The 22088-nt window shown below is 41.9% G+C and overlaps 1 protein-coding gene across 1 annotated transcript in view; it reads right to left on the bottom strand.

Annotated features, from left to right (window-relative positions):
• The window catches only part of GFRA3 (GDNF family receptor alpha 3), a 37850-nt gene that overhangs the window by 2966 nt on the left and 12796 nt on the right, over positions 1-22088 (bottom strand). The window contains exons 2-5 of the mRNA XM_075860077.1: positions 12621-12893; positions 8394-8483; positions 3677-4022; positions 335-444 (exon numbers count right to left, since the gene is read on the bottom strand). Coding sequence (XP_075716192.1) covers positions 335-444; positions 3677-4022; positions 8394-8483; positions 12621-12893 — 819 coding nt within the window. The remainder of the gene's footprint in view (positions 1-334; positions 445-3676; positions 4023-8393; positions 8484-12620; positions 12894-22088) is intronic.

The raw sequence follows: 22088 nt of genomic DNA, 5'->3' as shown, positions 1-22088 counted from the left end.
ATGCCATAAAATGTAATAAGCGGGGAAAAAAAAATAGGTTCATAACAGTGTTTCTTCTAAGCTGTGCAATATGGAAAGGAAAGAGTTAAAACAACATCCTAAAGTTAACGAGCCCAAAAGCAGCTGTAGGCTCAGTTCACATGTCGGGGTAAATTTACGTTTTTTGACGCAATGTTTCCAAAATGGCGCAGAGCTACCAAAAAACTCAAATCACCTTGACTGTGAACCCAGTATTACCTGTCTGCAAGGTTTGGAATTTTCAACGCTATTATTTCCAGGGCACACAGCTTATAGGGAATAGAGGTTCATAAGTGTCCTTATATTTAGTTCTCACCAATCATCCTAATGTAGGACTTTATGCATAGATCATATTGTTCCGGAGAACAGCCTTCTTTGTTTTTCTCAAGCAAGTGGCACTGTTTCTGATAGTCCAAAAGACGAGATCTGAAAGACATAAAATTATAGTAGCAACCTATGTGAAAGCTGATTCCATCTTGTCCCTGTTGCTATGTCAGTTTATTTCTGGCTCATATCTGCAACAATTTTATTTTTTTAAATACAAGTTTACTAAATTCAATACAAAAACATGAGGGAACGTAGAAAAAAAATAGTGACCTATAAAAAGAGAAAGTGTTAGGACAGGGTACAGGTCAAGTCAAAGAGTAATTACGGACCCATTCATTTCTATTGCCCACAAATACCTTCCCGTATATTTACAGTAAGGTGTCCGGGCCGTAGAAAGGCTCCGCAAAAGATAGGACATGTCCTATTATTTGCTTTTTACGGTCATACTTTATATGGGAGCATGGCCCGTAAATTACGGGCACGATCGTGTGCAGGGGGCCTGAACAGATTTTGCAGAAATCCATTCCCCTACTGCAGACGAATGGTACTGATTTTCAGTTGCAGAAATTTCTGAAAACAAATCTGCCGCGTTTGACTGCACCCCAGGGGCACATTCAGATGTGGCAGATTCGCATCGTAAATCCGCAGCAATTTACAGTTCAAGTGGATGGCGTTTCCAAAACCCCATCGACATGAAGCGATAAATATCTGCAGTATAAGAAGTGATCAATCTGTTGCGGAGAAACAGCCTTTGCAATGCATAGTCTGAAACCTGTGGGAAATTTGCAACAAAATCTGCATATTTCAGATGCAGATTTGGAAGCAGATCCGCTGTAGATTTTGGCGTGTGTTTGCAGTAAATCTGTGCCCTAAGGGCAAGGCCCCACGTAGCGGAATTGCTCTGGAATTCCGCTGCGGACACTCCGCAGCGTTAATCCGCAGCGGACCCGTTTCTCCATTGCCTTCCACTGCTTTTTAGTAGTGTTCGTTTAGACGATGCAGAAAATTCCGCTGCGGAGCATAGGCTGCGGTACGGAATTTGGTGTTCGCAGCATACAATGGTTGTTGCGGAGGTGTGGCGGACTCATTGCGGAATTTCTCCATTGACTTCAATGGAGATTCTAAGTTCCGCAATGAAGTCCGCAGATGTAATGTAGATGTTATGTGTGCTGCGGAGCGTATTGGTTTTTTAACTTGACATTTCTTCATTCTGGCTGGACCTATGTGTATTTCTAGGTCTACAGACAGACTGAGGAAGTCAATGGGGCTCCCATAATTACGGGTGACTACGTGTGTGCACCCGTAATTACAGGTGACTACGTGTGTGCACCCATAATTACGGGTGACTATGTGTGTGCACCCGTAATTACGGGAGCGTTGCTAGGCGACGTCAGTAAATAGTCACTGTCCAGGGTGCTGAAAGAGTTAAACGATCGGCAGTAACTGTTTCAGCACCCTGGACAGTGCCTTCCGATCACAATATACAGCAACCTGTAAAAAAAAATAGAAGTTCATACTTACTCCCTGCTTCTTCCTCCAGTCCGGCCTCCCGGGATGACGTTTCAGTCTAAGTGACGGCTGCAGCCAATCACAGGCTGCAGCGGTCACATGGACTGCCGCGTCATCCAGGGAGGTCGGGCTGGATGCGAAAGAGGGACGCGTCACCAAGACAACGGCCGGTAAGTATGAAATTCTTTTACTTTTACTAGGGAAAGTACTGTCCCTTCTCTCTATCCTGCACTGATAGAGAGAAGGGAAATACTTCACCTCAATACGAAGCGGCTAGTCCGCATCAATTTAATGCCAATTTTGGGCAGATCCGCCACAGAATCTGCAACGCAGATTCTGTGAGGCATTGATGCGGACAGTTGTGGAAGAATTCCGCCACATGGGGCCATGCCCTAACAGTTTCAATCTTAACATGGCAAATTGTCAATATGATTTGACCCTACATTTTACATAAAAACTTTGCAAATATATGTTTTTTGCAGAGCAGAGGCATTCAACATGCAATAAAATGTTATTCTTCTGTATTCCTTACACCCGATTTTGAGTGTACCAGTGTAAATAGTGAAACATGCTACACTTTTGAGCCACCATGTGAACAGCTCTTTTAATATCCACTTCTCTCCTTGTCAGGGTAGCCCACAGGACAATATAGGTGATACTGCTTTTAGGGGTCCAGACAAATGAGGCAAAACGGGACCCAACCTCGCCTGTCAGCTTTCTTGCCATCTAGTAGTCATACCATGGGACCTGCAAAATAGCCATATTAGTAATATTGCAAAATGATTAGGGTAGTCACACATGGCATATTTCCCTTTTATTTCTCCAGCGTAAAAATATGCAGTGGAAAACTGTACAATGTCCAATGGAAAAAATATTCTGCAACTGAGTCAGATTTCTCAATTTCTTGGGCTGCGAAATATTTTTTCCCTTAGTCTTATATTGTAAAGTTTTACGCAGCGTCACTTTATGCTGCGGAAATACAAGGCAAATACGCCACATGTGACTGCACCCTTGTTATGTAAAATAGCCCAATTATTCTGTTTTACCATTCTTCAGGGACCCACTAAATAGGTGGTATGGATGCCACAGATCCATGGGCCACAATGTGAAAAGGATTATGTAATCCCCAAGTGTCCACCAAAAGTAAAAAATGTGGGGCCCAGAAACTACTGATGGCAGTCCTGATTTCTATAAGTCTCTAATGTCCCACAGATTAGGGTAGGGACTGGATTTTAACAAAGCATAATCTTGTGTAGAGCTATTATTTTATTCATATTAGATATTCTTGGAGAGTCACCTTTAATGACACACTGGTTTTAAAGAGGCTCTGTCACCACATTATAAGTGCCCTATCTTGTACATAATGTGATCGGCGCTGTAATGTAGATTACAGCAGTGTTTTTTTATTTAGAAAAACGATAATTTTTTACGGTGTTATGACCTATTTTAGCTTTATGCTAATGAGTTTCTTAATACCCGACTGGGCGTGTTTTACTTAAGACCAAGTGGGCATTGTGGAGAGAAGTGTATGACTCTGACCAATCAGTGACCAATCAGCGTCATACACTTCTCCCCATTAATTTACTCTGCACATAGTGACCCTGCGTTGTTCACTATGTCAAAAAGTAAAACACGCCCAGTTGGGCATTAAGAAAGTCATTAGCATACAGCTAAAATGGGTCATAACTCCGTCAAAAATTATCGTTTTTCTAAATAAAAACCACTGCTGTAATCTACATTACAGCGCCGATCACATTATGTACAATATAGGCTACATATTATGTGGTGACAGAGCCTCTTTAAGTATTCCCAAAGTACTCACTTGCACAAGTTGTCACTCATACAGAAGTCATATAGCTGCAGGCAGTTTTTCTTGTCCCTTTCCTCAAAAGAGCACTTGGGCACTATATTCTGGCGTCGGCGTTCTCCACAATATCTATCGTGATTGCATGGGCAAAACAGGAGCCGCTTTGTGAATTCCAAAGGGATTTTTTTAATAAAGTTCCTGAGGTGATTGTGACACTTCCGCCGATCGCAGGAGTTTTCAGCTTTTGAAACACTGCAGGTCATGACATAGTCATTCTTCAATTGACTACACTTTTCATTTGAACTGCAAATATTAGCTTCATTTATACAAGCGTTAGATCCATCACTGAAGAAATCAGACTCTGAAAAGAAATGTTAGAACAATTCTTTATTAGTCAGGAAAATAATAGAAACCATTAGCAGTAAACATTTTCAGCTTTGTGTATAAAAATTTGTACAGAAAAAAAAATGGAGCAGTTGCGCCTAGCAGCCAATCATGTCATTTATTTTAGCGTCTAAAATGCAGTAGAAAAATGAAAAGTTGGACTCAGTTTTCTAGTGGCAGCTGCTCCAATGTCTGCAAAAGTTTATATATATATATATATGGCACATTTAGTACATTTATCATAAGTGGCATATCATGGAGCTGTATACGCGTTTCAAAGAGCAGTGTCGGGTGCGCTGTATTTCCTAACATCTTAAATACCAGTTGGGTAATACAGTACACACTATTGAATACTGAAGTGGTGAAGAATTTATAATCATCTTATAAGATGTATTCACACGTGTATGAGTTTGTGTTTCCTTAATAACCGAAACCTACATTTGAGTAATAAAATGGCTAGTGGTAATGGTACTATACGCTTTTTCCTCCTAAGTTGTTTTTGACAGTCAACAGCCATATGTGTCACTCAGATTGGACTGGTAGTGGAAGGTGAATGTTCAAGTTCAACATTACTTAGACCTGGCTGTTTCATCCAGAGAAAGCCAAAACAAAACCCATCCAACTATTGCCAATTATTCACAAGGGAAAATATTCCTTTCTGACCCCACATGGCAATGGGATAATTTTCCTGAATCAATCACAATATTAATGATAATTCTCATTTCGCTAAAGCATTTGCCAAGAAACTACAGTAAGACCAGTTTCACATGAGCGTAATGCAGGTACATTTCTGCGCCTGTATTACGACCACAAATACTGATCTGGCCGTGGGTCTGATGACCCATATTAGTAACATTGTAGGTCCCTATGGTGCTGCTAGTTCAGGTCATCAAGCGACAAGATTTGTGCCCATAATATGCTGGCCTCACTTGAAGCCACTACATTTTATAGTAGCAGAACACCTGACATTTTGTTAGAGTAACACATCATCAAATGTATTAGTGGCTGTCTTTCACCTCTGAGCTGTCAGCCAGTCAAGCACCATTGAGTCTAAAGATAACCATTGTCAGACTGGTAACTTGAGCTCACCAGAGGAAATAAGTGAAGGTCCACACTCCTGCTAATCATTACTATTACATATCCGGTTAAACAGTCCGGGTAAAACTGATAAACTGTGTTATGCCTAGTGCAGGACCCGAGGGGCGGTGTATAACTTCTCTATTTAGTGTACTTTTAGTCATGCACGGCCCCTCATGCCCTACATTAGGCATACCCCATTGTATCAGCTTTACTTGAATTGTATAATAAAATAACCCGAAAACTGAGCAAGTGATCTGCTCCATTGGAAGGTTCAGATGGGGTTATTTGTTGCTGGACCTCATGGGACTTGTTGTGAATTGGCTCAGGAGCGTAGCTATAGGGGGTACAGAAGTTGTTGTCTCACCTGGACTCTGGAGCTTAAGGGGGCCCAATAGGGCACTGTGCCCTATAAAAGACCAGTCCTGTAAATTACACATTGTAGTTGGGGGCCCTGCTTTGGATTTTGCATTAGAGTCCAGGAGCTCTAAAGGGGTTTTCCCACAAACACATGTAACCCCTATACACAGAATAGGGGATACGTTTGATCGCTGGGGGTCTGACCGCTGTGACCCCCAGTGATGAGGAAAACGGAGGACCGAAAGTCCCCCAAAGTGCTCCAGAATGGAGAGCTGGTGCGCATGCTCGAGCAGCACTCCATTTATTTCTATGGAGCTGCCGGAGACAGTGGTCCTGGAAGTCCCATAGAAATTAATGGAGTGCTGGCTGGGCATGTGGTCAGACCCCCAGCGATCACACATATGTATCCCCTATCCTGTGGGTAGGGGATACATGTGTTTTGTGGGAAAACCCCTTTAAGTTATGACTCTGGATGGTGCGAATTACTGTATCAGAATCTGCTGTTAACATAGGTTGTAATCTACTAAATGTAACATAAATAGAACTTGTGATATGCCTTATACAGGAACATTTAAATTAAATCCTGGTATACTGCATAATGTATGGAAATGGTTACACAAAGTTACTTTGAAATAAAACCAATAATTGGAATGATAAAGTGTGCTTATAAACCATCATGTAAATAAGATTAGTGTCAGCGAATTAGAAATGGAGTATTATTTCAGGGTCCTTCAAGTCCTGCTGGGGAGTTGTGATGCAGACATATGGTTTGCATGTGACCTTCATTCCAACGTGCAATATCTTCTATGTGGAATATAACATAAATATAACCACCCACAGATGAAGGCTCAAAAGCCGAAACATGCATCGGGGTGGACACCGGTTTCAGCATCAGTACATTCCATGGGGACGTTGAAAAAGTCAAGATAAGGGATCTAGTCACTGTTTATTTAACGCGTTAAAAGTCACACATCTGGCTACATCTGTATGTTATGCTATGATTTGTGATTATCGTCGGTGAGGCCTCGTTCACATCAGTATCAGGTTCTGTTCATGGGTTCCATTAGACCTTTCTGTCGGAGGAACCCATGAACGAAAAGACAACGGAAACCATAGTTTCCTTTTGCATTACCATTGATTTCAATGGTAATGCTTCTGTTCCAAAGTTTGACGGAATCAATAGCGTAGTTGACTGTTTCCGCAAAAAAAACAGAAACCTTACAGAATGGAAACAAAGGGAAACCATTAGCAATGGAAGCATTACCATTGAAACTAATGATGCTAATGCAAAAGGAAACAATGGTTTCCGTTGTCTTTTCGTTCATGGGTTCCTGCGACGGAATGGTCTAACGGAACCCATGAACAGAACCCGATGCTGATGTGAACGAGGCCTCACTTGCCTACTCTGCTCAGCATTAGTTGCTGGGTGCACTTGCATGTATGTACTTTATTTACTGCCATTCCTGTGCATTTAACTCCTTAGTGTCTGCCATTAACTTACTCTGCTCAGCGCTTGCAAATTTTGGTAGGGACATATACATTTATATTTTAATGTACTGCTTTTAACTATTTATGTAACACTATGTAATAGTGTCACCCTTTTATGGATTCTGTATTATTGCCTGATTTGACTTGGCGTCTTTGCTCCCCATTGCGGCTTCCTTTTTAATCAAGCAATTTTAAAAGATTTGTGATTTTTATATACAATAAAGTTCTTATAGGTTATATATTGTATTGTCAAACACGGCTGTTACTATTACTCCGGTCAGGGGTTTTTATAGTTAGTTTATTCATATGCATATTTTCCCCCATATAGGACAGGGGGTTGCCTTATTGGAATCTCTATGTGGAATATAAGTAGAATGACCAAGTTGTTAGGGATGAATGATCCTGGTGGAATAGTACCATGTGTGAAAGCCAAGATAAGGACAACATATCGTCAAGTAATGGTAACGGATACAGATGTTACTAGTCAAAACCATCTATCAATATGTATATAAATAGCAATCAGTGAATGCAGATAATTCATGAGGTCCAGGACTGAGTGTGCATGATAAATATCTTATATTAAATGTGTAAAAGTCTAATAACAGGATTTGGTTATCCAATGTATTTGTGAAATTCAAACAGGGAGATCCAGGTTTTACAACCTGCTATCAGGTATGAGGTTAATATATGCTTGTTCTTCTGGAGGTTGTTTGTTTAATAGGATTTTTAATGGTCAAAGTTTTATGTCTGTGTTTATGACCGATTTGAATTACTGATGAGAAAATGTAAAAAACCAAAGTTAAAAATAATGGCTAAAATGTATTGATAAATTAATATGCCTTTTGCCTCGTACCCCGGATCTCTTGGCAGGTATAATCAGAGCCTACCAACACTCCTGGTAGGTAGTACATTAAAGTAAATAACTATAAAAAGGTTGATATACTGGTTGTGTAAAACTCTCTTTCCCACAGTTGAACTGGCCCTAGTCTCCTAGATAAATGTAAGAACGATGTCTAAGTGCTGGAATACCCACCAATCATGAGAATGGGGGTCCTGTGTACCCTGTAATCTATAATTAGGCCAGGGGGAGATAAAGGAAGAAGAGTCCCTGTGTATGTGCGGCACGCTTGATAATAGACTTTTGAATTAATCTTTACCAATCAGGCAGTTGCGGCTTATTCTAACGATATCGATAATTCAATATTAATATACCTAAACTGAACGTTCTTATGGTGAAGATGTATCATGCTTCTAGATTCTGTATAAACAAATACATTGCTGGATGCAGATCAGCCCTGGGAAGGAATAAAGACAATCTCTACGAGCACCATAACATTTTTATTTGGATGCATAATTTAGCATGTTCATATTTAAAGATAGTAAGAGAAAGAGGCAAATGAAGAAAAACACAAGAAATAGTTACCAGAAACTAAAGTGAAGAGGTGCGTGTATTTTGTTTCCTCTTTGGTTTCTAACTCATCTGCATATGGAGAATTATATGAAGCCAGGTAACCTGTATACAGTAAACAGAACAATGAATTGTAAATTAAAATGATATAGTGGGAATTGCAGTCTGGTTCTTCAAAAATGGCTTAATGGAACCTTAAGGCCAAATGCACACGATGCGTATTACGTGCAGATTTGCCGGGCGTGTTTTCATGTAGCAAATCCGCAGCGTAATACAGTACTAGCAAAGTAAATGAGATCTAAAGAAATCTCAACTACACCTTGCAGATTTTGCACGTAAATTGACCAGCATGTCAATTTATCTTGCGTTTCCACTTGCGAACTCTATCTGACAAATTCTTTTAAAAAACGCACATCATGCATCAAAAAATTCACTATTAGGTGCGGATTTTACTTGCGGAATTACCTGCCTAAAAGGGTTGAATGAGATTAGAAAAAAAGGTGTGTTTTTTTTCCCTCAGAAATAGCACCACTCCTATCCATGGGCTTTGTCTGGTATTGCAGCTGTGCACCATTGAACCCCTCTAAATCACCCTGCATAATAATAATACTGACCAGTGGTTCATGATACCTGCAGTTTGAGAGCTTTAAAAAGTGAGTGAGGTGAATGCAAGGTACTTTTCCTAACGCAGCTCACACTTTTGCTGCTGCCTAATCTTCTAGATCATGGATCACAGTCTAGTATAATTTACAGACATGGGAGACCTACTACATGGAAAATATCATGTTTGAACTTTCTGAGTTTTACTTCTTCGGATATATGAACAGCCTCTGTGGCACTTAAAGGGATGTTTTGGTTTGGAAACCCCATTTTCAAATACCAGGGCATTCTGAGTTAATAGAGGGGGATCCTGCAATTCAGGGCCTCCACCTATTAGCCAAATTAGGAAGTGGCTACAAACAGCATCTCTCTCTTATCCACACATCACATGGACAGCCCGCTGATTTTAATGGATACGGTGTGATGCTTCATTTCCCCTGTGGTGGTGCTGCAGGGCAATTCAATTCTTGCAGACAAATTCCCACAGATTATAGCTTGGGGTCTCAGCAGAGGTGTACCCTTTAATTACTTTATTGTGGGGGGGGGGGACAGTTTTAACAAAAAATATTTTTCTTGAAGAGTTTCTACAGATTTAAAACGGTTGCAACAAATAATTTCAATATTGCTTGAGGTAACATAATTTGCTGACAATATATGATAGGAGAACATTACAAGTATAGAAGTAAATGTATTTCTTCAGACAGAAGTTATTTTACTGGTTATTATATACAGCATTAGGGTAGATTCACACGAGCGTTGCGTTTTTGCGCGCGCAAACAACGCGGCGTTTTGCGAGCGCAAAAACCATTTGACAGCTGCGTGTGTCATGCGTGTCTGATGCGCGGCTGCGTGATTTTCGCGCAGCCGGCATCATAGAGATGAGGCTTGTCGACGCCCGTCACTGTCCAAGGTGCTGAAAGAGCTAACTCTTTCAGCACCCTCGACAGTGAATGCCGAACACAACAGCGAAAAACCTGTAAAAAAAAAAGATAAAGTTCCTACTTACCGAGAACTTCCCGGCCGTTGCCTTGGTGACGCGTCCTTGGTGACGCGTCCTTGGTGACGCGCCTCTCTTGACATCGGGCCCCACCTCCCTGGATGACGCGGCAGTCCAAGTGACCGCTGCAGCCTGTGATTGGCTGCAGCCTGTGCTTGGCCTGTGATTGGCTGGAGCTGTCACTTGAACTGAAGTGTCATCCCGGGAGGTCGGACTGCAGGAAGGAGACAGGAGTAATCGGTAAGTTAGAACTTCGGTTTTTTTTACAGGTTCATGTATTTTGGGATCGCAAGTCACTGTCCATGGTGCTGAAACAGTTTAACTCTTTCAGCACCATGCACAGTGAATCTCTCCCGACGTCGCGGACCGGAAATTTTTTTGCCGGGTTCGGCCAAAACGAGTTTGGCCGAACCCGGTGAAGTTTGCCTCGGTTGTCGGGGTTCGCTCCTCGCAAAGACACTCCGTTTGGATGCTTGGAAACAGAAAAGCACGTGGTGCTTTTCTGTTTTCATTCATCCTTTTCACTGCTGTTGCGCGAATCACGCTCGTCCCACGGAAGTGCTTCCGTGTGGTGCGCGTGATTTTCACGCACCCATTGACTTCAATGGGTGCGTGATGCGCGAAATACGCAGAGTTATTGAACCTGTCGCGCTTTTTGCGCAGCAGACAAACGCTGCGCAAAAAGCACGGACTGTCTGTACTGCCCCATAGACTTGTATTGGTCCATGCGTGCCGCGTGAAAACCACGCGGCCCGCACGGACCGAATACACGCTCGTGTGAATCCCCCCTTAGGGTATGTTCACACGGCGGGGGTCCGTAACGGCTGAAATTACGGGGATGTTTCAGCCTGAAAACATCCCCGTAATTTCAGCCGTACCGGCATGTGCAGGCGCTTGAACGCCGCGTCAATTACGGCCGTAATTAGCGCTGCTATTCATTGGAGTCAATGAATAGCGGCTCCAATTACGGCCAAAGAAGTGACAGGTCACTTCTTTGACGCGGGCGTCTAGTTACGCGCCGTCATTTGACAGCGGCGCGTAAATATACGCCTCGTGTGAACAGACAAACGTCTGCCCATTGCTTTCAATGGGCAGATGTTTGTCAGCGCTATTGAGGCGCTATTTTCGGGCGTAATTCGGGGCAAAAACGCCCGATTTACGTCCGTAAATAGGCCGTGTGAACATACCCTTACAGTTGAGGGGCGAGACAATTAAAGTATAACTTTTAGTAAATAATTTATTATACACTTAAAGCGGCAAAAAAGTGTGGATATATACAAACACAGTATTTAGAAAATTCTCCAATACTACTGTTGTGACAATATCTGAAATAATGTCACAGTTGCTGATTACCGATGCGGTCTGTCTGATATGCATAAAGTTTGGGCAAAACAGAATATGTACACAAAGTTTGTGGAGTGGGACTATAGACCAGTGCTCTATAGAAAGAAAAACGGTGTTACCCGGTCACATGGCTTCAGGGCTGTTCCTGTACACCAAAAAACATGTGCAGGGATGGTTACTTTCCCTAATACACCCTAGTGTTGTTTTAGACCTCCCTAATGGCCTAACCTTGGAGCCACAATCCAGATGGAGAGTGGCCCCGACCAGAACCTTGCCCTAATTAACGAGAGCCCTTTGCTGCCCCTAAGTAAACATACCGTCCCGACATGGCATGTTTCTATATGCTGCCCACTGGCAGATCTCGGTTTATTTATTTTTATGAACCTCTACTCCAACAGTAGGGAGCATTAGGGATAGTAACTGTCCCTGCACATGTTTTTAGATCTATCTTTTTTATGGATTCATCATCCACAAATACCGAAACAGCCCTGTAGTGATTTGACTGGGTAAAAGCATTCTTTTTTTTTTATAGAGCACTGGCAAACTTTGTGTGCATATGCTGTTTTGCCCAAACTATATGAATGTCAGACAGACGGAATCGGTAATCAGCAAACGTGACAGCATTTCAGATATTGTCAAAAAAGTACTAGTGGAGAATATTCTAAATACTAAATGTTTGTATGTATCTTTTTTGGCCCTTTAGGCTGGGTTCACACAGAGTTTTTTTGCACGCAGAAATTCCGTTTATAATTTTGAGGCAGATTTTGCTCTGCCTGAATGCCGATTTTCGCTGCGTATTTCGCCTGCGGCCATTGAGCGCCGTGGACAAAAAACGCCTCAAAATACGCTTTCTATTGCCTCCCATTGATGTCAATGGGAGGTCATAGACGTAAACGGCCAAAGATAGGGCATGTCGCTTCATTTTTCCGCAAGACGGTTTTTCCACTCGCGAGAAAAAAACGCCTCCGCCTCCCATTGAAATCAATGGGAGGCATTTTGGGCCGTTTTTTTGTGCGGTTTCAGTGTCAAAAAAACGTGTAGAAAAACTCTGTGTGAACTTACCCTTTAAGTGTATATTAATTGATTTAGTAAAAGTTGTGTTTTAAAATATAAAGCAACTGTATTGCTTTATATTTTTCGGTGGGAACTCTTTTTTATATACCTACACTTCTAGAATTGATTTACTGGTTATTATACACAATATAATTTGTGGAAAGCTCCTAGTATGGAAGCAAAAATAAGGACACTGTTCTCCCAGTTCATGTTTTCTCAAGAGATGGAAAGTTGTGTAAAGGGCTCACCGAGTGTATAGACAGGATGCACAGTCCAATAAATGTTCAAACAATGATCTTCCTTCTTCATACGATGATGACATTTGCAGTGGATGATGGAAGTCTGAGAAATTTGCTCAGCTGCCTCTTGACATTCTGGTGCATTTATAAGGTACACTGCATCTGATCTAGAGCAGTTCTTTAACACAAGGTAAGTGTTATTGCACATGGCATCATTCTTGCACAGCAGCTCCGCCGATATGCAGTCAGTCGGCTCCAGGGAGTTAATGGACAAGTTCAAAGCTGAAGAAAAAAAAAGATATAAAAACATATGATGTGCTAACAAACTATTAATGATAAAACGCAACATCAGTTCAACCCCCCCTGTGTACACCTTTGCAAGCAATCTTTTTTTTTATTGTTAAAATATTTATTAATAAAAAATGTCCTATAGTTTGTCGTTTGCATACAGCTTCTAAACAGACCTATCTGTTTCTATGGTAACAGACAACAAACAAACCCTGTGTTGTCTGATACTGCAGTCATATTGCCTTATATCTGTCCCCTAATTTTTAATTAACTGACCTATAGTATGTTAGTAAGAAGTAGGGGACAGATGGAAGGGAGTATGATTGCAGGATCAGACTACACATGGATTGTTTGCAATGTGTTACCATGGTAACAGATAGGTCTATACAGGAGCTGTAGACACAAAACAATTGGACATTTTTAATTAAGACTACTTGCAAAGTTGCCTCATTTTTCACTCTAAAAGAATTGGAACAATTAAAAAAAAAAAAAAGTTTGTTGGCACATAGTCCTTAAATATACGCCAGTTCTAGTTAAAGTCATAAGTTCTTTATGTATTTAAAGAATTCTCTGCAATAAAGTAGTACAAAACAAAATCATATGCCTTCCCAGACCTGTGGTACAAGAACATACAAGCAGAGGGGAGGATTGTGTTCATGTATTACCAGCACTGTAAGGCCCTGTTCACACGGAGTTTTTTGACACGTTTTTTGACGCGGAAAACGCGTCAGAAAACGCGCCAAAAACGACCCAAAATGACTCCCATTCATTTCAATGGGAGACGGAGGAGTTTTTTTACCGCGAGTAAAAAAAATGCCTCGCGGCAAAAAGAAGGGACATGACACTTCTTGATGCGGTTTCCGCGTCCAAAACTGCATTGAAAGCAATGGGGACACGTCAAAAAACACCTTGAACTAGTGAGGTGTTTTCTGACGAGTATATTGCCGAGTGTTTTGGAGGAGTTTCTTGCAGGAGTCGTCTCCTGCTGCTAGTCCAGCCCAGCAAGGGGCTGTCATTTCCTGTCTGCTCGTGGAGCCTGAAAAACATCGTGGACAGAACTCAGGGATACAGAAAACCGAAGTCCTGCATCCAAATCGAATACAAGTAAGTGCAATTGCTCCTATGTTCCATACATGCTATACATGTATGGAGCTGTGCATTTTTTTTTTTATATTTTTTTTTTTACATTTTTTTTTCAATTTTTTTTTTCAATTTTTTTTTTCACTTTTATTTTTTATTTTTAATTTTTTAATTTTGTTATGCAGTTGTTCATGTATGTCATCTCTTTTTTATTTTTTTTTAACATTTCAGGAACAGAAATGACGACAGCAGAGGTGTACCACCGAATGGACATTGATGTTGGGAAATTGATTCAAGAAGTAAGTATACTTTTTTTTTTTTAATGTGGGCCTGTTCACATCAGCGTGTTTTCCGCTGAGGGGTTCCGTCGGTGCTTTCAGTCAGGGGAACCCCTCAACGGAAAGGCAAGTGTGAAGTGGTGACAGATCCGTTGCTAATGGTTTCTGTTTGTCCCCGTTGTGCAAAGGGTTCTGTCGTTTCGACGGAACCAATACCGCAGTGTAGGGAATCCCATTAGCAACGGATCCATCAGCATTGAAGTCAAAATGAAATCATGATTACAGTACGGGACAGTAGTTCCACGCAGAGGCAGGGACTCCTAGCGTCGTACATCACTATGATGCTAGGAGCCAGGCTCCCTGCACTGTCTTCGGTCCGGGTCTTCCGGCCGAAATACGTTCCGTACATTATGGACGTAACATGGTTTTGTGAACCCAGCCTCATGCGTGTGAAAACCTCGGCAAAAACAGCCTGAAAAACCGCCTGGAAAACCGCCTCAAAAACCACGTCAAAAACCACATCAAACATGAAAACCTCCAGGGTCAGTTTTTACAGGAGGAATTTTCCTCCTGCAAAAAACTCTGTGTGAACAGGGCCTAAAGGATCTGCCAGACACAGCTTCTGTGTCGACGCCCGTGGGTAATCAGTCTGCACCTGCTCCTAAGTCTGAGAGAGTGACACGATCTTCTACCAGTCAGGCTGGGAGGCTGAGAAGTGGGAGAGCCTATCACAGCCTGGCCAGACGGAGCTAGCTCCCGCCCTCTGTCTATTTATACCTGCATTTCCTGCTCCTCCTTTGCCTGTGATTCTTTTCTGTTTCCTGGCTCTGTTGCTCCTGCTATGATTATTGCTTCATTTTTGACCCTGGCTTTACTGACTACGCTCCTGCTCTGCGATTTGTACCTCGTGCACTCCTGGTTTGACTCTGCTCGTTCACTACTCTTGTTGCTCACTGTGTTGCCGTGGGCAACTGCCCCATTTCCCTTAGCTTCTGTGTACCTTTGTCTGTTTGTCTGTCGTGCACTTATTGACCGTAGGGACCGTCGCCCAGTTGTACGCCGTTGCCTAGGACGGGCCGTTGCAAGTAGGCAGGGACTGAGTGGTGGGTAGATTAGGGCTCACCTGTCTGTCTCCCTACCCCGTCATTACAAGCACAGGTAGTGTACATCCAAAGACCATTTGGCTGATGTATTAAGTTCAAAATTATTGTAGGTGCTTGATATCTCTCTACAACATAAAAATACATCAGTATTCTGAGTGGTACATAGTAGATGGGGGGGGGGGCTGTTACAGACTACAAGTTACACCTCTGGTACCTCTTAATGGTGACTCCCAACCACTCACTCCACATTATATCTGCACCCTCACATCAGCTATAGATACAACAATCTACCTGTGTTCACTCATTGAGTATCACTGGAGTTTTTGAAGTGAAGCTGACAAATGTAGTCAGTTAGTTTATGAGGGGGAAGTGTGGAGAAGTGAAATGCAATGAAGGTCACGAAATGTTTAACTGGATGAACTTCATAGATAACATCAACATAATTTAATTATTTCTCCTCTCTGTTCTCTATAAGCTGAGACTAGATTTTTCTCAAAGGACCCTGCCAAGCTCAACAGGATCTTCCATGTCTGCCTATGTCACTTGTGGGAGGAAAGAAGGACCAGGCAGGCTGGAAACCTACCCCATTCTTTCTTCTCTGTGAAGAACAGCAGCAGCAAAGATGTATGGTAGCCACCAATCTCCATTCTCCTATTGAGAGAAACATGCACAGCTGATCCAAGACCTTTATGAGGAGATGGAGAACATAGCTATTGATATGTAACTGTCACGTTGGGTACGTGGACTCACTGGGCCGTACCGACTTGACAGTATGGCAGCTGGGCAAAAGGACGCAGGTCACAGTCTATAGTTCATATAGTGTACCTGTGCCAGCTCGGACAGTAGCAATGACAGGCTTGGCCGGGACTTAGACAGCAGGCAGACGTCAGGCGTGGTGTAGCAGGACAGGCGTGGAATACAACACAGCACGACTACAGCTCAGCATGGCACTTGACCAGGTAGCACGGGATACAGGATACAGGTACAGGAACGGGGAATACTGGGAACTGGAAAACACTAGGAGACCATTTGCTAGACAAACTTAGGGTACGACAACAACGCTCAGGCAAGGGAGGAAGGGGCTGAGCCCTTCTTATAGTCCAGGGTACTCACGGGCTAATTTTAACATTAACTTCAGGTGTGTGCGCTGGCCCTTTAAGAGCGGGCACGAGCGCGCACGCGCACCCTACAGGACCCGGTCAAGGTAAGCGGAAGTGAGCGCTTGCGTCTCCTGAGGAGGAGACTGGGGCCAGCACTCGCAGACCCATGGCTGCGGCCGTCAGGAGGTGAGTGAGCCTGACAGCCCGCGGCCATGGACATGACAGTAACCTTCATTTTTATCTAAATAACTTACTGATATTGGCCTACTTAATGCAGAATTCTTTTTAGTGCCTACTGTAAATATGCTATATGCCACCATTTTGAATACCTGCCAAGATTCTAGTGTATACCCAGTTAATATAGGCAAATGAATAATGGAAACACGTGTTGATGATGGAAGTGCCATATCTCTGAAAAAAAAACCACCTACTCTTCTATTTAGAAATACAACATTTTATTATTATAATGTTTAAATACTTGCAGTGTACCCAAAAGTTGGAAAGTGGTACGTGTACGGACTATTTTCTGACGTACAGTGTTGGATTAATGTCATCACCGTGTTCTTCTCCCTGAAGCAATATACAAGAACATCACTGCTGACATGGTATTTGTACAGAGGAATAGATGTGCCAGTAAACCTTTGACCTACCCTTCTATTAAAATTTATTTGAACTTCCTGAAATCTTTTAAAAGCCTTGAATATTAAAAATAAAAATGGTATATGTAAATTACAAGCAGACTATTTGGCAACTCAACTTTATTCAATTATCTGCAAGACTATTATGTTTCATTTATGATCCAAACACCTCACATTTAGATTTGTCAGTCCATAACATTTTTCTCCAGTCATCCTCCATAGTAAATTATTTGTAAATTAGGGTAGCACAAGAATACGATATAACCCATCACTCATTGTCCAATGTGTGATACATGTAAGTAGAAGGATGGTCATAGAAGCAGAGAAGCCAGATCTACATAAGGTTTAATGTAAAATAACTGTCACACGGCAGTGCCAGTCATCTTGTCCCTACCTTTAAACACAACAGATAAAAATCTGTTCAGCTTTAATGGGATAGCCCCAGGCTAGCTGTGTGACCACACACTCTGAGCTATAAGCCCAGTAATGGTGCCCATACACATTAGATGAAAGTTGGCCAAACGGGACTCTAGCCCCAACAGCAAAAGTTGAATTTCTACATGCCTGATCCTTTATTCCTGCGGGGGTCCGCGACCGCGGCCGTTTACCTGCCCCTACCCCAAGCTTTTTGAGAGTGGAGTAGGGGTTCTCCAATAGTGGAAAAATTGTTCAGGGATTCCCCCATGGTAATAAGGTTACGAATCAGGGAATTATAGGGTAGCATGGTTGCAACCCACTAAGAGCTACTGTACATAGCAGGGCCCAGTGGAAAGGTTATTCTTTCCTGTTAAAATACTAAATGTCCCCCATTCTCTGTTTAGATTAATCTCTAGGGGGAGAAAGAGGAGCTGCATTTCTGTTCTACTACAATAATGTACTCATGCCTCTCTGTTGTAAGAGATTTACAATAAAAATATTATTCTTCTGCAATGTATTAGAAGGACCAAATCCCAAATCACTGTGAGTAAAATGATAATATATTTTAAACATTTTCCATCAGCAATGACTTTATTAGATAACAAAGAGAAATAAAAGTTGGGGTGATTGGATTAGCCCCTTTTTTTGCAGGCAAGGTTTTTGAAGGATCGCTAATCTCTATGCAAAAAGTTAGGGGGATGAAGCTTTCCTAGTCTACGTGGAAGACACTGCCTCAGCCAGGTCATGTTTAACCCGTTAGTGAGCGCCGCATCGGAGTGGTTTTGGAGAGAGGGAGGGAGCTCCCTCCCATCCCACCGGCACCCGGCGATAAGATCGCCGAGTGTCGGTGTCTTCTATGGCAGCCAGGGGTGGCCTAATAAAGGCCCAAGGTCTGCCTGTAGTGTATGCCTGCTAGGTCATGCCTCTGGTATGACCTAGCAGATGCCTGTCCGTTTTACACGGACAGGCATAATACACTGCAATACAAAAGTATTGCAGTGTATTATAAATGCGATCGGATAATCGCATAGTGAAGTCCCCTAGTGGGACCAGTAAAAAAGTTTCATAAAATGTGGAGAAAAAAAAGTGGAAAAAAAATAGTGAAAAACTCACTTTTCCCCCTTACAAACTGCTTTATTAATAAAGACAAAATAAAGTATAAAAAGTTACACATATTTGGTATCGCCGCGTCCGTAACGACCCCAACTATAAAGTTATTACATCATTTAACCCGCACGATGAACATCGTAAAAAATAAAATAAAAAACAATGCAAAAATTGGTGTTTTCTTTGAATCCTGCCTTAAAAAAAATTTGCTACAAAGTGATCAAAAAGTCGCATCTAATCCCAAATGGTACCGATAAAAAGTTGTTCCGCAAAAAAAAAAGCCCTCATACAACTGCATTGGCGAAAAAATAAAAAAGTTATGGCTCTTCAAATATAGAAAACCAATAAATATAAAAACAAATAATATTGAAAAAAAAAGTAGCTAAACATACAAAATCTATATAAATTTGGTATCGTTGCAATCGCAACAACCCGCTGAATAAAGTTATTGTGTTATTTATACCCCACGGTAAACTGCATAAATTTAGGACGCAAAAAAGGGTGGCGAAATTGAAGTTTTTTTTCTATTCCCCCCGAAAAAAGTTAATAAAAGTTAATTAATAAATTATATGTACCCAAAATGGTGCTATTAAAATTTACAACTTGTCCCGCAAAAAACAAGACCTTATACAGCTATGTCGACGCAAAAATATAAAAGTTAGAGCTCTTTGAATGAGATGATGGAAAAACGTAAAAAATGGCTTGGTCATTAAGGTCTAAAATAGGCTGGTCATTAAGGGGTTAAACTCAGCATTTTGTCACATTTTATTCTAGTTCCAACCCACTGAAATGCTTTGTGTCTATATGGATGCTTATTACTTCCACGTACACATCTATTTCCATGGAGATAGAATTAATAATTGGTTCATGACTACACCTGTCTTATCCTCTGTTTTACAGTAATCTATACTGTACTTTTTCCATCTCCCACCCCCCTCTTGCACACTGGACCAGATGGAAGGATCGTTCACCACATCCCTCCAGATGGAAACGCTTTTGTTTACTTAACCACGAATCAGCTGTTATGTTAGAATATATTGGTTAAACTCCTCTTATCAGGAAAACAATAGGGTTAATTTATAACCTGTGATCAGTGTGTTGTGCATATTTGTCCTGCGCTCTGGGAAAAGTGACCTTTACTGATATGACATTTGAGCACCAGGTGAGTCTGTACTTTCTGATCTAAATGACTTCTGTTGTCAAAGTTTTATTTCAGCAAGGTGCAGAGATTGTTTAACTTACAATGGTTTTTTATGTACTTGACATGGCTAAACACATTTGATATTCTACAGTATTTCTCCAGTTTGCATATATTTGACTACAGTTGTTCATAAAAATTGTATGGGTAAAACCCAGTTACCAGGAGATATGAATCACAAGGTCTACAAGATCACTGTTTAGTCCCAAGGAGCCATAAGTCCCTAGAATCATAGCACCATCTGTTATGTGCAAAACACATCAGATATTATGGACTCTCTCTGAGATTGCATTACTTTTTTAAGAGCTGCAGTTTCTCATTGTTTTACTTATAGAAGGGTGAAGAGATGCTGACACAAGGTTTGATCTCAGACCCCAGGTCACTTTACAACATGCTGAATTATGATCGTCCATTCTTCCCATTAGGACATTCTTCTAGGAGGCCTAGATCAAGACATGTTCATCTGGATATATAGTTATGACTGAGACTCTCCACCTCTAAATCCACATCCACGCATTGTTGGGCCTATGGTTAATTTAGACTGCTTCTCTTACAGTAAGACTGGGTTCACACGACCTATTTTCAGACGTAAACGAGGCGTATTATGCCTCGTTTTACGTCTTAAAATACGGCTACAATACATCGGCAAACATCTGCCCATTCATTTGAATGCGTTTGCCGACGTACTGTGCAGATGACCTGTCATTTACGCGTCGTCGTTTGACAGCTGTCAAACAACGACGCGTAAAATGACTGCCTCGGCAAAGAAGTGCAGGACACTTCTTTGCAACTTAATTTGAGCCGTTCTTCATTGAAGTCAATGAAGAGCAGCTCAAGATTTATGAGCGTCACAGACGCCTCGCATAATGCGAGGAGGAGCTTTTACGTCTGAAACGAGGCAGCTGTTTTCTCCTGAAAACAGTCTGTCTTTTCAGACGTAAAATACACTTATCGTGTGCACATACCCTAATCTAGACTCAGATTAGTAGTTGTTTTTGGTCCTTGCGGTTTCCTCCACCCCCCCCCCCCACCAACCCCATTTGTGAGGATGTTGGATTCCTGAGCTTCAAGGTTAGTAGCTTGATGACTGACTCTTGGCCAATGGACACTATTGAGACAACCAAGAACTATTCATTGCAAAATGTTGAGTTTTGTCTGAATGTAATAGCATGTAATGGTGTATAGAAGGGTACTCTTTGTTCTCACATGCTTTATAACCCTTTCACCAATTTTAACTCACTGGGAAGTTTACAAGTTTCATGATGGGTCCAAACATTACTTGTATAGTTTAGTGTAACGGCCGCGTTAGCGGACCGCCGCCTCCCCTTACCTGCTGATGGCCGCGACCGCAGACCACTTTCATCCTGCAGACGTCTCCCTCCCCGGAGACGCCAGCACATGCTGCCATCCTGCCCTGCAGTAACCCCTAGGGTGCGCGCGCGAGCTCGTTCCCGGCCTTAAAGGGCCAGAACGCGCACACGTAAAAAATGAACTAATTATCCACAGATCACCTTGGACTATAAAAAGGGTACTGCCCTTTCACTCCTTGCCTGAGCGTTGTTTGTATTCCTATGTTAGTCTTGAAAATGGCCCCTTAGTTGTATCCTGTTCCCAGTGTTCCCGTACCCTGCTACCTGTATACCGTGCTGTATTTGTTCATGTGCCCTTTCTAGTGTTGGAGTCGTGTTGTGCCGTCTCCTACGCCTGCTGTCTTATACCACGTCTGGTGTCATCTGCCACGCCTGGTACCTACTGCCACGTTTTGCATCACCTGTCGTCAAAGAACCATCTGTGCATAAGCCGCTGCTACTGTCTGGACTATTGCGGATACCCTCGTGCTTGGACTTTGTATAGACTTGGTACACTGTTGCTTGGCCAGCTGCTACTCTGCTATGGCGGTGCGGCCAAGTGGGTCCCTATACCCATAGATCGTGACATTTAGGATCATAGTAAAATATTAGACTATCCTGATGTGACGAAACAGAAGTCTTTTTTTATTTTCTTCGTACACAATTGGCAATGTACCATAATTTAGTCCATGAGATGAGTCCACTACATAAAGTGACAACAAGCTATGCAATGTTAAGGGGAGCCACCCCCCAAACCTCAATTACATGAGCAGACTACAGTAGTGTCTACCTACGTATAAACATTAGGCTTCTACGAGAGCCTTGTGTACTTTTCTAACACACTGATATATTGGCCAATATAAGTGTTAATCTATAATATGTATGGCTATGGTAACAGATTTCTAAACCACTCAAATCT

The sequence above is a fragment of the Rhinoderma darwinii genome, chromosome 3, assembly GCF_050947455.1.
Source record: "Rhinoderma darwinii isolate aRhiDar2 chromosome 3, aRhiDar2.hap1, whole genome shotgun sequence".
Classification (NCBI taxonomy): domain Eukaryota; kingdom Metazoa; phylum Chordata; class Amphibia; order Anura; family Rhinodermatidae; genus Rhinoderma; species Rhinoderma darwinii.
The sequence above is the reverse complement of the archived record's forward strand: the minus strand, read 5'-3'. Positions and strand labels throughout refer to the sequence as shown.